Source organism: Eucalyptus grandis, chromosome 6 (genome assembly GCF_016545825.1).
Source record: "Eucalyptus grandis isolate ANBG69807.140 chromosome 6, ASM1654582v1, whole genome shotgun sequence".
Taxonomy (NCBI): Eukaryota; Viridiplantae; Streptophyta; class Magnoliopsida; order Myrtales; family Myrtaceae; genus Eucalyptus; species Eucalyptus grandis.
The window spans coordinates 22,450,234-22,466,729 of record NC_052617.1 but is presented as its reverse complement, the minus strand read 5'-3'; the positions used below and the strand labels follow the sequence as shown (position 1 = coordinate 22,466,729).

At 40.3% G+C, this 16,496-nt stretch overlaps 1 protein-coding gene across 1 annotated transcript; it reads left to right on the top strand.

Moving 5' to 3' along the window:
- Positions 1 to 730: 730 nt before the first annotated feature.
- Positions 731 to 2,770, top strand: LOC120294374. Its single transcript, XM_039314433.1, has 2 exons — positions 731 to 923; positions 2,097 to 2,770. The coding sequence occupies exons 1-2, from the start codon at positions 731 to 733 to the stop codon at positions 2,768 to 2,770; spliced, it is 867 nt and encodes a 288-aa protein (XP_039170367.1).
- The last annotated feature ends 13,726 nt before the right edge of the window (positions 2,771 to 16,496 follow it).

The window sequence follows — 16,496 nt, the reverse complement described above, 5'->3', positions numbered from 1 at the left end:
AGGAACCATTGATGAAGGACCTTTGGAGGAGATGGGCCCCGGCCCACAAGAGTAACTCGTTTACTACTTTCTCACATTCCCCTGCGCGGGAATTTTATCGCTTTCTAGGGCTTGTTTTCGATTTCTTCTTTTTGCTTTCTTTTAGGACTTGATAATCGCATTTTCCATTCAATAAATGTAATTGATTAATGAATATCAATAAAATTACAAGTTTTGTTTTGAGGGCATGATAAGGTACACCAAACCAGCCCGGTGATGATATCCACCGATAAAAAAAAATAGGAAAATCCAAGGAGAATTATGAGGCCCGGGCTTCATTATGCTTCCTAATGTCAAAAAAATGCTTTTGCAAGTGCTTTTAAAAAAAAACTTGAAAAATCTCTTATAAAACAAAAATAAAAGCAAAAGATGTAATTTACTCTGTTTGTCTTTCCGATTTATCTACTTCATATTTCAAGGACATCTAACAAATAAAGAAAAAGTGCGGAATCCAATCCAATACGACAAATGCAGATATTGACGATCCCAAGATTCCATTGAGGTGCGGTGTAGCTGGTAATAACATGAAAAGCCAAGGCCCTTACATCCAAACAGATTGTCACTATTAATTTAGGTGACACCGAAGAGGCCAAAGAGGTGAAAATTGGGGCGAATCTCCCGTAAGACAAGGCCGAGCGCCTAATTAAGCTATCAAGGAATATCAGATGTCTTTGCATGGACCTATGTTGACATGCCTGGTTTAAACTCCATCGATCGTCGAGCATTGCTTGCCTACCACCCGGGTGTGCCACCTAAGAAGCGAGAGGCCGGGAGAACTAAGCCCGAACTCTCGAAGAAGATAGAGGAAGAGGTGATGAAGCTTTTGAAGGTGGGATTTATTGAAGTCTCACAATACCCCGAATGGGTGGCTAACATCGTGTCAGGTGATGAAGAAAGATGGTCGAGTTCAAGTTTGTGTCGACCGTCAAGATTTGAACAAGGCAAGCCCAAAAGACGATTTCCGTTACCTCACATTGATGTCCTCGTGGATAGTATGTCAAATTCAAACTATTCTTGTTTATGGATGGGTTTGCCGAGTACAATCAAATAAGGATGAAGGAAGAAGACAAGGAGAAAACTGCATTTATCACCCCGTGGGGGACCTTCCACTACAGAGTCACGACCTTTAGACTCAAGAATGCAGGGGCAACTTACCAACGAGCCATGGTAACATTATTCATGATATGATGCATCAAGAGATTGAATTTTATGTTGATGATATGATTGAAAGACTTGGCCTCGGAAGAAGCCATGTGGAAACCTTGAAGAAGTTGTTTGACCGACTCCGTGAATTCAAGCTTTGTTAAATCCGCTAAATGTGTGTTCGGGGCAACATTCGGGTAAATTACCTGATTCATTGTAAGCAATAAGGGATTGAGATCGACCCATCCAAGGCTAAGGCCATATGCGAGTTGCAACCTCCGTCAACGGTGAAAGAAGTCCGGAGCCTTTTCGGGAGATTGAATTACATAGCTCGATTCATTTCTAACTCTCTAAACGCCAAGCCATTCTTCAAGCTCCTAAAGAAGAATGCATAAGTCAATTGGGATGATAAGTGTCGAAAAGCGTTCGCAAGTCAAGCAAAAGATTTGATGAATCCACCGTTCTTGTCCCACCCTCGGGCATCCCTTGATTCTCTACCTCATCATTCATAGTGAATTATTAGGTGCAATGTTGGCTCAGAAAATCTTGTGGATAAAAAAGAACGAGCCATTTATTATCTTTAGTAAAAAGTTCACCGTATCAAAGCTGAAATATTCGATGTTGAAAAGACTTATGCGGCATTGGTGTGGGTATTGCATAGATTACGACAATATACACTACATTACCAGACATTCCTCGTGACTGAGAACGACCCTATTAAGTACTTACTTGATCGGCCAGCTTTGGTGGGCAAGATGGCCAAATGGCAAATTTTGATTTTCGAATTTGATGTGCAATTCATGCCACAAAAGTCAATTAAAGGTCGAGCGATTGCTGATCTATTGGCCGAGAATTTAGAGTCTCTAATGACGATGATGTTTCCTTGATAACCGTGTCTTGAGTGTAAAATGAAGACTCATGGAAGATGTTCTTTGATGGAGCTGTAAACTTGTCTGGTTCTGGTACTGGGGCAATTATGATATCCCTAGATGGGCAACACCATCTGGTGGCTGCAAAATTAATATTCCCATGCACAAACAATGTGGCTGAGTATGAAGCATGCATCATCGGACTTCAAGCCGCAATCAAGATGGGTGTAGCCAAATTCAGAGTATTCGGAGATTCAGCACTGATCATACTTCAAACCGTAGGTGAATGGAAGACTAAAGATGCCAAATTGCTCCCGTACCACGAGTACTTAGAAGATCTGGTAAGGGAGTTCGAGGAAATTTCGTTTGAATACTTGCCGAGGTCTCATAATCAATTTACGGATGCACTCCCGACTTTGTCATCTATGTTACAAGTCACCGACGGGTTAGAAGTCGAGCATTTGAAAATAGAGGTTTTGCCGAAGCTAGCTTATTGTATGATCGTGACTGAAGAACTTGATGGAAAACCATGGTATTACAATATCATGAACTACATTAAAAAGCAAGAATTTCCCAAAGGAAGCACTCCGACTGATAGGAAGTACATCACGAAGATGGCCTCAAAATTCTTTGTCAGTGGCGAGAATTTGTATAAGAGATCTTATGATTCAATCTTGTTGTGGTGTGTGGATGCAGCCGAAGCCATTCAAATCATGTAGGAGGTACACGAAGGAGTATGTGGCTCTCATATGAATGGGCACATGATGGCTAAGAAGATTATGAGATTAGGCTACTATTGGCTCACACTAGAAAGTGACTACATCAAGCATGTACGGTTGTCACCGCCAGATCCATAGTGATAAGATAAACGTTCCCTCCAACCGAGCCGCACGCTTTTCAAGCCATGGCCCTTCTCAATGTGGGGTATTGATGTGATTGGCCCAATAAATCCTAAGGCTTCCAATGGGCATCGATTCATTTTGGTAGCAATAGATTATTTCTCCAAATGGATTGAAGCTACCTCCTTTGCAAGCAAAGCATCGCCCGCAATGTTGTGAAGTTCATCAAACGTGACATAATTGCTCGCTATGGCATCCCGAAGCAATCATCACTGACAACGGGACAAATCTAAACAATAAAATTGTTGATGAGTTGCTCAGCGAGTTCAAGATTAAGCATTTGAATTCGTCCCCTTATCGCCTCAAATGAACGGGGGCTGTTGAAGCGACCAACAAGAACATTAAGAAAATCTTAGCTAAAACAGCCGAGAATTATCGAGATCGGCATGAGACATCTTCGCACTAATGGCGTACCAGACATCGATCCGTACTTCTACTAGGGCAACACCTTTTGCTCTAGTGTACGGCATGGAAGCAATTTTGCCTGTGGAAGTGGAGATTCCATCCCTGAGAGTTTTATCCCAAGCAGAGTTGTCTGAAGCTGAATGGTCGCAACAAAGACTTGAACAATTAAACCTGATTGATGAGAAAAGACTTAAGGCTCTTTGCCATGACCAAGCTTATCAGCAAAGAGTTGCTAGATCCTTCAACCGAAAAGTACGAACCGAGACATTTCGAGGTAAATAATCTTGTTCTAAGGAAGTTGTTGCCAATTTTTCCCAATCCTGGGGGCAAGTTCGCCCCAAATTACAGTGGTTCATATGTGGTGAAGAAGGTACTTCCTAGAGATGCCTTAACCTTGGCAGAAATGGATGGTCGTGAGTTTTCCACTCCAATTAATTCTGATGTTGTCAAGAAGTATTTTCCATAATAGAATTTGTTATGTCATGTTTCGAACTACAAGCATTTCTATGATGAATAAATTGCCTCAATGAGTTGAATTGTTTAAATTTGTTACAAATCTTGTATGTTTTCCTTGATGAATTGTGAGATTAATTGAATGTGTCAAATGGAATACTCTAGAATGACGAAAGGCAAGCCTTATTCCCATACGCTATTTCATACACTAATCCCCAAAGTGAGTTGTGTGAAAAAATTCCATGCCCGCAAGGAAAATGGTGATCTTGCAAAGGGTACGCTAGCCAAGGTGATGAGAGTTTCTTCTTCTACCCGAAACACTACGGTATACCCATCATTTAGCCCTTTGAGCCTACACACGTGAAGAGCTTTTAAATCATCCCTGTCAAGGATCATCCCGCATTGGGACAAAATTTGAAATGAATGGTAGGAATTTTCTTACTCACACTTGCATCAATTTTCGAGTATTGCTTTCGCATTTTAACTCGTATGATAGCTTAAAGTGCCCTAGGATGATGAAGAGCAGTTATTTCTCTATCCTATACACTTTTATCCATTGCATAGCCCACTTGAGCTTATGAATTCATTTCATATTAAACCCGGTTGATGATCATCCCTCAACACTGGGGCAAGACGAAAACATTCAAGTGGCATGAACTAGAATGTTGACAAAAAATAGAGATTCTGTCCAAAGAAAATAAGTGCAAAAATGGGGCATGAAAACAAAGTGTGCCTGGTAAAAGCAAGGCCAATGCCCCAGAAAATAGAAAAAAATCAAACTCTTGATGTAGTGAGTTGTATCACCAACAATGAGGTACTAAAAACTCAAATGCTGTTGCAATCAATGGAGTTGTGATATGAAGAAAATCATTGACGGTGGAGGAGAAGATTGATGAAAATGTCAAGATGATCACCAACTTTGACCCTCTAAACACTTCTTGAGCCTAATGATCATTTCATTTCACAACCCATGAACCAAGCATACGTTACATCCCTTGCAAAGTCTCTTCAAATTAGGCACTTAAATTAACGTAAGAGTTCATATGTTTGAAAGCATCGCTTGAAGAAGTGCGAGTAAGATAATTTCTGCTTCATTTCATATGTTTCTTGACTTGTAAACCCCAAGATGATTGTGGAACATCACTCATTTTTTGCAATAGCCTCGACTCAAAGAGTCCCCTTTGTTAAGCTATTGACCAAGCCAACAATATGGTCCCCAAGTTAAAGATCCTTAGATTGGTAAGGTCATACCACTTGCGAGATTGCTCAAACCCTTGTCCGGGCATGACGATGGTGAGATAGAATGGTTGTCAAGATCCTGCATCAAAGGTCAGGATAAAACAACCCTTTTAAAGAGGATGAGTGAAAAGTCCTTTCAGAATGAAGGATCCTCATTTGACACATCCATGACGCTCATGAGTTCATATTAGAATCATCTTTCGAAATCATTCCTATTGGAATTATGATGATGCATGGTTGATAGAAATCAATACACATGAACCTTACTGGTATTAATGCATGTCTATGATTACAAATGCATGTTGCCTCTCCTACGATCATGTTTTGCAAGAGACATATCCCCAAGGAACAGAGATGTCACCAGGTAAGTATATCCCTACCCATACCTTAAGTACTTGTCGTTGTAATGTATTCCCCTTTTGAATACATTGACACTCAATTGAGTTGTCTTCAAAGATTTTTCTCCAAATTCAGTCTGATTAAGGCGATCAAGAACGGTTCGGGTCCTAGTAAGATGATCTATGCTGCAACGTTGGGTGACCGAAGAATGGTTCGAGTCCTAGCCAAGCAAAACCTTAGTTTAGGGATCGTAGAATGGTACGGGTCCTAAATGTGGCATCCTAAAATTTCATGACAACCCTAGATATGTTATGAGCCATGGATAGGTGATGGAAGTACCATCAATGTATATTGAAGCCATTTGACCCATGATTTGCAATAAGATTAAGGCCGAGCTTTTGATGGATAATTAATTGATAAGAAAATTCTATTCTTGGCTATGTGATTTATAGGTTGGATTTTATTAATTTATGTTGCATGTTTTATGGTTTTATAAATTTCAATTAGGTATTTATATAAGTGGGGAATTAGAATAGCTTATTAAAGGAAGGAGTGGGCCGAAATTTTAGCCCAAGACCAGCCCGCAAGACCCCACCATTCGGCCATTTAGGCCTGGCCCACGAAGCCCAAAAGCAAAGGGGTTGCCATCGACCAAAGGAGGGAGAGGCCGCCCATCTTCTAGCCCATCATCTTGCATGGGAAAAATGCCAAGTGGCTAGTGGGATTGGCCAAGTGGCATTTGCATGCATCTAATGATTGCAAATCATTGCAAAATGGGAGAAAAGAGAGGGAGAGTGGGCGGAGTGAGCAAGGAGTGCCGAGAGGGAGAGAGACAGCTACCGTGCGAGAGAAGGAGAGAAAGAGAGGAAGAGAGGAGGAAGAGAAAGGAAGAGGGAGGCCGAGTTGCTGCCATCGAGCCGCGGAGTCGCCACCGTCGAGCCGCCTTGCCCCGCTGCTTGCTTGCTGTGTTTTTCTTGGATTAGAGGCAAGTAGAGTCCATTGATCTACCCTTTGCTTGTTGTGTTTGTTGTGTGATGAATGGTGAATTTCGGATGTGGATGAAGTGTGAAATTTGGTTATAGGAGTTGTGTACTAGCCTAGTATTCTATTTCTGGGAAAAACAGTCCGACCTTTAGTGTTTTCATGAGTTGCATGTGATGTTCTATTTGAAATATGACTTTTGACTTCTTAATGAAAGTTGTAAAGGACTTTGTAGAATAACATATCAAAATTTGAGACGAAATGAGCAAGTATAGGTCGGTGAAATCATTTTCTTTTGAAGAAGCTAGATCTCGAAACTGTTATGCTGACCTAGTGCGATAATGTGAATTTTGTGAAATTAACCAGTCCAAATTTGATCTCGTGTTCTTGATCAGAGTTGTAGAAGACATCTTGAGGAATAACATACTAAAATTTTAGAATAAACGGACAATTATTGATTGGGGGAAATGATTTTCTTGAAAAGGATGAATCTGACAGTGAACCGAGAGTTAGGGAGAATTACAAAAATTTTATCTTTTAATAAAGAAGGAATTAGACTTATATTTCTTTCATGATACTTTTACCTCTAGATCTCAGCTATAACATATTAAAATCTCAGAATTTTCGGAGTTCAATTAAGGGTTTAATCGAAATTATTTCAGAAACTGTGCAAAAGTGGTGCTGGAATTTCTTTTGCTGTGATGTGTGGATCTATGTGATTGATGTGGAACTTTCTTTGACATGGTGTTCTTCATGAAATATCTTCATCTGGATATTTTTATATCATGTAAAATTTTCAGAATTTATTGAGATTTTTTACTAATTTTCCAAGAATTTTTACTAAAGAGGTGCATTCTGTTTTACCCTGAAAATTGGTTCTAATTTCAAAACCAATGAATTGCTTTTATGAAATGTGATATCATGAGTGCTATGTGTACTGCATATGTGGTGATATTTAGGCATATCATATGACATCAAAAGTTGGTTGAAACCTTTGATATTGTTGCATCAAATGCCATGTTGAAAATGAGACATATATGCGATTATAAATTGTAATAATAATGATACCGTCGGAGGTGTGAGCCGACGATGCCTCAGGAGTGTCAAGATGCCCGGAAGTTTGAGTCGGATGCCTGGTTGTATTATGAATACATGTCCGGAGGTCCTCGGGAGTTTCGAGATGCCCGGTGGTATACGATACGTAATGTCCAGGGGGAATGCCTGGTTGTATGGCGGGCATGCACTGGAAGCCCTGGAGGTTTGTGCCGGGGATTCTCGTGATGCTAGTTGGGGTGCGAGATGCCCGGAGGTTTGTGCTGAGGTTCCTCGCAGAATGCGAGGTTGGATGCGAGCGATAAATTGAGGGATGCAAACATTGGTCCCTGGAAGAAAATAGTGAGATCCTTGAAAGATAAATACTGAAATTGAATCATGTGCATGGGTGTATGCATATGGCATGATGCATGATCTACTTATGAAAGTAAATTGATGCTATTTGATATTGAAAATGCGACTCATGAAGGCATGAATGATTCATGGTGATGTATGCTTGATAGCATGGATGATGAATCATGGTGATATATGCACGATGGCATGGTGAGATATGCATGATCGCATGGTGATATATGCATGATGGCATGGTGAGATATGCATGACTGCATGGTGATATATGCACGATGGCATGGTGAGATATGCATGACGCATGGTGATATATGCACGAATCCGCATGGTGATGTGTATGCTTGATAGCATGGATGATATGTGCTTTATTAGTGATATCTTGATTGTCTTGCTTGTTGTATTGTGTAGTTTGGTGGATCTTTTACTGCTGAGTGGTTGTACTACCCTTTGGGGACTAACATTTCAGATTGAAAGATGCCTCTATCACCTGGCCACGCGTGGTACGTTTTATGGATTCAGTTATGTCAAGGTCGAGTGTCGAGCACCTAAGCTGCGCAGTGTTCATCACAGTGTTTATCCCGTCCATGTTTTGGTCAGTGTACGATGGGCTTACTTGATGGTCTCATTGTATAAGAGTTTTTGTCTGTCCATGTTTGTAGAAATGGGAGGATGATGGGGATGCTATCGTTGCGCCGACGGATGCACCGGTGATGGGTGTGATAGGGAGTGTGTGACTGGTGAAGGCTGACACTTTTGGGATGGCCGACACTAGCTGGGATGGATGATGTTCACGTTTGATGTATAGCGGGTTTTTTGGTTTAGCCAAGCTTATTTAAAGTCTTAGTCGTTGTACCGACTTGTGAAATCCATCTAGTATAAATAAAAGTGATTTGGCCCAAATGCATATATATAATGAAAGGTTGTAGTTGGTGTGTATTGCATCGTATTATTTAGTTTGTGTACGGGTTAGGAGATGTTGAGTATGCTTCCGTCATATGAACTGCGCTAGGATAGATCTAAAAGATGTAAACCCAATGTGTTGTATGGACGCGCTGCAATTGAAATGGTATCGAGTGGAATGTTATCGACAAGTGATAGGTGAGTAGGCTGTGGCGACCTAGCGACCGGGGCCGTGTCGAGGGTCCCACACTAAACAACATTTATTGCTCTAACAAGGCATTACAGTAGAATGGTACCGATCCCGGAAAAGCAATTTCCCATTCAAGCGATCGTAGAATGGTATGGGTCCTAGACACAAACCAAGCACCGCCATACTAGGCGACCGTAGAATGGTACGGGCTCCGAGAAAGCAGTCTTTATAAAGTCATGTTACTATTTTAGGTGACCTAGAATGGTACGGGTCCTAGACATGTAACATCAACTATCTTGAATTACTCTACCTTCCTTGAAGGTAAGTTATTCCAGGTAGGTTCCTTTATCATTTGCATTAGCATTTCCATGCATCATATAAATTGCATTAAAAAATGGAATTCATTTTCCAACAAAATCATTCATTGCATGTGCATGACCAAAATTTAGGTCTCAATTTGTCTTGAAGGCAACCTCTATGTGTTCATCTTCAAAGAGGGGCTGCTGTTGGCACCTAAATTTTTGCATAAAAATGGGTTAATTTCTTACCCAAAAATATAAAATAAAAATAAAATTGCACAACATATAGTTTAGGAGCATCTATTTTATTTTATTTTATTTTATTGACCATCGATGAATGCAAGACTTTTCACATATTTAGGCAATATACACCAAAGGATGTATTTTCGAGCAAAAAGGAAAATTTGGATGGAATATGCGAAAAATACAAAAAGAATATCACGTGTGGTGCAAAATGATATATTCAGAGAATTATGCACAAGTTGAATTGGAAACAAAATATGCTTTAAAGATTTAAATTTTTCCCCATAAAAGGTGTTGTGCCGGGACCTGGGGAGGATTTCAAATTTTTGAGAGAAAATACGTGAGGAAGTTTTAGGGTTTTTGAGGTTTGAAGCTGAAATTAAAAAAATTTTTGGTGGGGGTGAACCACGTCCGAAAAGCAGGAGAGAGAGACAAGATCGGTGAGTGACGCGAGAGAGAGAAAAAAAGAGAAAGAAGAAGAAGAAGAAAAGGGGGTGCAACTGCTCATCTTCGCGAGGCTGCTTTGCCCACGCCGGGCGCCGCATGCCAGCGCCATCGACCGCGTCGACACCGCTTCCACCAACCACTCCGCGCTCTCTGCCGCTATTGCTCTACCACCGCGCCCGCCGGCGTCCTACCGCCGGGAGATACCCTCACCCACGAGCTTGCGCTGCCCACGACATCTCAGAATCCACGACCCAGCGACTCCACCGTAGATCCCAGTCGCCGATCGCTACCGTGCCCCGCCTACGACTCCGCAACGCCGCTATACCGCTAGATCTAACTCCGCCTGGGCCAACCAGATCCGTGTCATTGTTCTGCCGTGACTCCGTCCTCAGCTATCCAATTGTAAATCGGTTGCTGGGCTTCCGACTCGAACGCACGACGCTGCTGCTGCTGTCTCCACCTCTGCTCCAACAACCCGACGCCAACAAATGGTATTACACTTAACGCCATTGCCCGACACTGACTAACGTCTACTCAACCAAACACCCGCTACCGACCAAGCCCCGCGACCCAACATCCTTTGACCGCTCACACTTCACGCCCCGCATGTTCCCCCGGTGCCCGACAGCAAGCTTTCGCGCCCTGCAACATCCTCGCCGGTGCCGTACCACGCCGGGAAGTCCTCACGTGTCAACCCCTTGCTGCCCCGCGCCGTACGTGTGCCGTCATTGTGCCCTCGCTAAAAACCGGAGTCTGATCATTGGCGGTCAAGATTTCCTTTTTTTTTATTTCAAAAGAAAAAGAAAATCGAATTAGGTATTTTTGCTTTATTTTATTAGGCAAGTTTATGTTATTTTTTTTATTATTATCATCTTTGTATATCTTGTTTTCTTTTGTTTGAACTACTTTCTATGCATAATTGAAATCCTAATATATCACTCCGATTTCGAATCAGGGTCAGTATTTTTTTTTTTATTTCATCTATAAGGCTTTAGATGAAATAATTAATCAAGTGGAAATAAAATTGATATTTTGATCTTTTAAGGCTCAAGATGAATTTATCAATTTTACTAGCGAAATATTATCCCTTGAGTCGAACGATATGTGATACTTTTTTGATGATTTTAAATGGCTTGTCTTGTCTGATTGCTTTATTTTGAAATATGTTTGCTAGCATATTACATGCTTAGGTTATCTTGCATGTTTAGGGGGTAAGAACTTTATTTTTTCGATTTTTTTAAAATAGAAAATACGAAAAAGCATACATTTAGGATGTTAGATTTTCAGTTTCATTAAATTAAATTGCATGTTTAATTATTTGCTAATTTTGATTTCGAATTTTTATTTAAAAAAAGAAGAAAATTAGAATTAGGCATTGTATATTAGGATAGTTTAATTCTAGATAATAGTTTGAATTTATTATAAGTTTAGATAACTTTTTAGATAGATTGCATTTAGTTAGGGATTTCTGTTAGGGTAACATCCTAGTTTGAACTAGATTTGACTTAACTTCATTCCTAATACAAATTAGATGATATTTTAATTTCGGTAGATACTTTTATACATTTTAATAATTTCTGAATTTCATGAAAAATACAAAAATGTCTTAGGTATAAATTAGTTTCCACCTTTAGGATAAATTGCATGTTTTTTTTTAGGAAAATAAGAAATGTCATGTGCATGCCATATAGAATTAAGTTCATGAAATGCATGTTATTTAGTGATCATGGTTAGGTCCATTTAGCCAGAAATTACTTGTCACTAAGTCAAATTGCATTGCATCATGTTATAATTCTCATTAAATAAGAAAACAAAAGAAAAGAAATTGCGTGTTAATTAGAAATCATATATAGGGTTGATGATGTGAATTTGGATTTAACAACGCAGATGCTTTTTTTGTTGCTATGAGGTAAGTCCTGCAACTTATTTATTTTACTTTGGTGTTAAATTGGTGGTTTGCACTCCGCATGATAACCTCACATGTTAGGAAATAGCTTAAAAATTAATTCAAGCTGCTTTGCCAAACATTTTTAAAAATAAAAAAGAAAGGAACCGAAAGGGCATGAGAGAAATCTAGCGAATCAAAGTCCCCCCCGAACTCATAAATCTCTGGTTCGTAGGGAGGAAGTAAATCTCCCATATTTTATTTGGGGTTTCTAGTTTACCCATCAAAAATAGATTAGTGGCGACTCCTAATTGAAAATCAATCGCATGTTAAGAACTTGAACCTAAGTCGCGAATTGGTATGGGCTTGAGAGAGCCCGAGTTAAGTCTAGCTTAACAATCCATTAGCCAAACCCTGTGTAGTTTACCCGAAAATTTGGTCATGAATAATTGAGAATTGTTTGCAAATCAGCCAAAGACATTGTACAAAAAAGATGTATTAAACATTGCATCAAAACAGATTTTTGCCGATGGCAAGCCATACTTTCAGTCTTTGACTTTGATATTGAAATTATAAAATGGTTCTTCAAATTCATTACCTGATTTTTCACAAGAGAATTTTTATAGGGATACCATCATACCAAGAAAAAAAAGACAAAGGCAAAGCCATTAATAAACTCCAATACACCACCAAAAACCTACAATGTGCTTGACATTTATCAAGTCATGGTTAAAAATGGTAGAAAACAAATAGTCATCTTACAACAACATCCAATACCAAATACACCTACAAAAGAAGAACCCATACCAACCCTAGCCTAGCTAGCTGCCATACTACCTAAAGAAACACTAGAGTTACTTGCCCAATCTTTACAAAAACAGTAAAGAAAGAGCCATCTAGTGCCATTGAGGTAAGTTAAATAATCCTTCCACACTTGCTACAAAAAAACAAGCGGAATACAAAAGAATTTCGAATGAGGTGGTCATTAGGCCACGGGCCCTCATTCCCAAAATCAAAGTTTTTCCCCAAAACATCTTTTTTCAAAAAATACTAATGTGGAAGATGGATTCTTCGATGAAGATCCGATCAAATTCCGCAAAACATCTTTCCAAAAATTGGCTTTTCAAACCACACAATACAAACAAAACCCTTGCTTATTATGAGCAAATCCTAGTGGAGACAGACCGGCAAGGTTCACTCACTTTGTCACAAAGAAAATACGTAGAAAACATCATATACTCCACTATATCCATCAATAAAGTCATACACCCTCACACTGGGGAGCTCCTCAAACATCTAGAAAATTCCAAACTAGACTTATCCAAAGCCTACCATACTCCTCCTCATATACCTATTGGGACTACCAACAAGCTTGGTGTGAATGTTTTCTTCAGACAAAATACAAATTTCCAACATACTTGGCTAGTATTCTTCAAAGACAACTTCCCAAGGCAAGCCTACCAAACCGGTTTGACTCGGTGGGATCTCTTGGTCCTTTGGAAGTAATACTACACCCCACACGATCAAAGATACCAAATATTTCCTAAATACTTTGTACCAACACCACATGATACAAGGTTCCATGCCTTATGCATTTTCTCATAATATTCAAAATTCATGGGTAAATTGGGAATTTGAATACAATACATCTACCAAACCTGTGTACCAGTACTTATCCAAAAATACAAAATAAAATGGTGGGATGGATTCAAATACCATGAACAAGGGTCCGGCTGCGATTAAAACTTGGGCAAATAGCCAAAAACCCATCTAACTACAATCCCGTCAAATACATCATTTTTACAAGAAAAATCCATAGAAAGTGCAGCACTTGTTGTAGTTCGTGAGCAGAGAGGAATACTACAATATCCTCGTAACAATGCCTGTATGCGAAAAAATCACAATGTGGATCTTGCAAATCACAAGACAATCAAGACAGATCCTCACAAACACATCACAAAGGGAAACACCAATGAAGACAATCGCACGGAATCAATCTTAGACAGAAATTAAAGATAGAAGATCACATGCCAACACTGTCGCAGAACAGCGCAAAGGCTATGCACTTTAGTAAGATAGGCATATACTGCTCACTATTCCATATCCACAAAATACTGTTCACTTTATTGTGGAACCCGAGAATTTCGCAAACCGTGATGCGCGACGGCGCTGGGGCTCGATCAATAAAAAGTATCGCCTAATGGTATCATTAGTATTTTGCATGAGCATTGTTTGATTCCATCGACGGACCGATATCTCATGTTTAGTAAGGGTCCGATCGTTGGAATAGACTATTGACTTCACTGACCGTATGTATATATATTCCTTTCGATGACTTGACACAATTATACCACTTGAGTGCACATGAGATAAGAAAAGAAATTAAAACACCGTGCAATCTCGCTTCTTCTTCTATACAAGAATATGAGTCATGAATAAGTACACTTGATAAATTATTGAACCACCAAGACCATGGGCCCGAGAATGCTCCATATTTGTGCAAGTTTAAGGATCAGTTTTTTTTAGAATTGGGCCTTGTTATTTAAGGACTGCCATCCACTAATCTAATAGCCCAAACAACCCAAAACCCTTTAATAGTCGACATTTAAGTCAACCAATTGGAAGAGAATGACTGAAGCTTGGCTAGGTGATGCCACGTTGCTGGCGTATGGACAGCCAGCGAAATGCACGGAGGCATGTCGAAGACACGTCCATTCCAGCTATCCGTTCCCTTCAACCACCGAAACATGTCTCTTTGTTGACTGGTTTTAGCAAAACTAGTGATCTTGTGCTCGTGAAAGTGGGTAATTGAGAGAGTGAGCGAAACCAGGAGTAATCGAGAGAGAGTGAGCGAGAAAGGTTGCGAAAGTGAGCAGCGAGAGAGTGAGTCGGCAAGGGAAGGAAGGAGATTAGTCCCCGCCGTGCGTGCACGCTACCGCCGTCTTTGAGCCGCACACTCACCATCTCACCACACGCCGCTGAACCGTAGGACATCGAGGCAAGTGAAAGTCCATTAATCTATATATAATGTGATGCTGTTACTGTCCAAAGATGGATGGTGTGTAAAAGGATTTCGGTAGTGATGGGTTGAGAAATTGAGAAAATGCCTGATTATCCATGCGTATTTGTAATCCTCATGAACTACGTTGTGAGATATGAGTTTAGATGAGCCTTTGAAAGTAAGTAGACCAAGGTGTAGGTTTCGATTCCATTGAATCGTATGGTCCGACATTTTATCTTGAGAAACCTAGTAGTTTTGCCGATTTTCCTATAAAAAATTTCTAATAGATTTTGGTTTTGGTTTCTTCATGAATGCTGTAAAGAATTGCCTAAACTATAACATAAATTATTGTTAGATTTTTCGAAATCAGATGGTGGCAAAAAATTATTCTAACATGCGGTATCTTCCGATTGAAAAGTGAACTCTGATTTGAGCTTGTAGCTGTGATATACGGTCTGTTGTGACTTGTACATAATTAATCTAGCTTAGTGTCCTTAATGAAACCTTTTCCTCTAGATCTCAATTATAACGTGTTAACATTTCATAATTTTTCATGGTCATTTGCTGGTTATTTTGAAATCTCTACCGAAAACCGTGCATTCCGCCTTTACATCGCTTTTTATTTCAAAATTGTTCAATTTGTCCTAAGAGTCATTGTATCTTGAGTTGTTATTCACTTGATGGATGCAGTGACATTCAGCATATCACATGACATCAAAAATTTGATAAAGTCTTATAGATCCATGGAACCCTTGACATTGCATCAAAATGTACTTGTAATGAGATGTATATTATAGATGTGGATGTTACCGCTGGAGGTGTGAGCGACGATGCCGGGAGTGCTCGGGATGCCCAAGGGTCGAGTGAGTCGACGCGTTGGATGCTCGGAGGTTTGTGCCGAGGGTCCTGGAGTTTTAGGATGCCCGGTTGTAGGGATTGTATGTAAATCCGGGAGGGAAGGGGCAACCATTTTCATGGCGAGCCCGATATAGCTCGTGATGCCTGTGGTGCGTAGATGCCCAGGGGGTGTGATGGAACACACTGGATGCCCGGAGGTTTGTGCCTGAGGGTCTCGCAATGCCAAAGGTTGGGTGCGAAGTTGGGAGGACGCAACACCGGTCCCCAAGGAATGAAACCTTTCTTGAATGCTAAAACTGCACATTAAACGAGTGCATGTGTGTGTGCATGTGGCATGATATGAGAATTGTCTATGAAATTGAGTTGGTTTCATCCGGCATCGAAATGCTCATATGGCATTGAATTGTTTTTATGAATGTGGTGCAAAAATTAGTCTGATGGCATGCATATATATATATATATATATGACATGTGTTTTGCATGCATCCTGGATAGTTAGAGTTTCTACATAATATAGTTTAATGGATCTTTATTGCTGAGTGGTTGTACTCACCCTCTGGGGACTAACATTTCAAACTAAAAGAAAAATGATGTTACCACCGCGACTCCCGGTATGTTTTATGGACTCCCGATTGACCTACAAAGGGGAGGGTCGAGCACCATCATCTTGGGGTGCACGGGTTGGTATTCGAGCTCGTGAGGATTTTGCTGACTTTTTTGAGGTAGGTCGCGAGCCTATTCACCAGAGTTCGGGGCCCGTCCGTATGGATGGTCGCCTGAGGGTGTTGCCGCCACCACCGACCAACGGACTCCGACCGGATATGACCTAGAGTCAAGGGTAGCAAGAGATGCATTTTTTAGACGCGACACATGGGTGATGGACGGATGCAGATGATATCCATGAT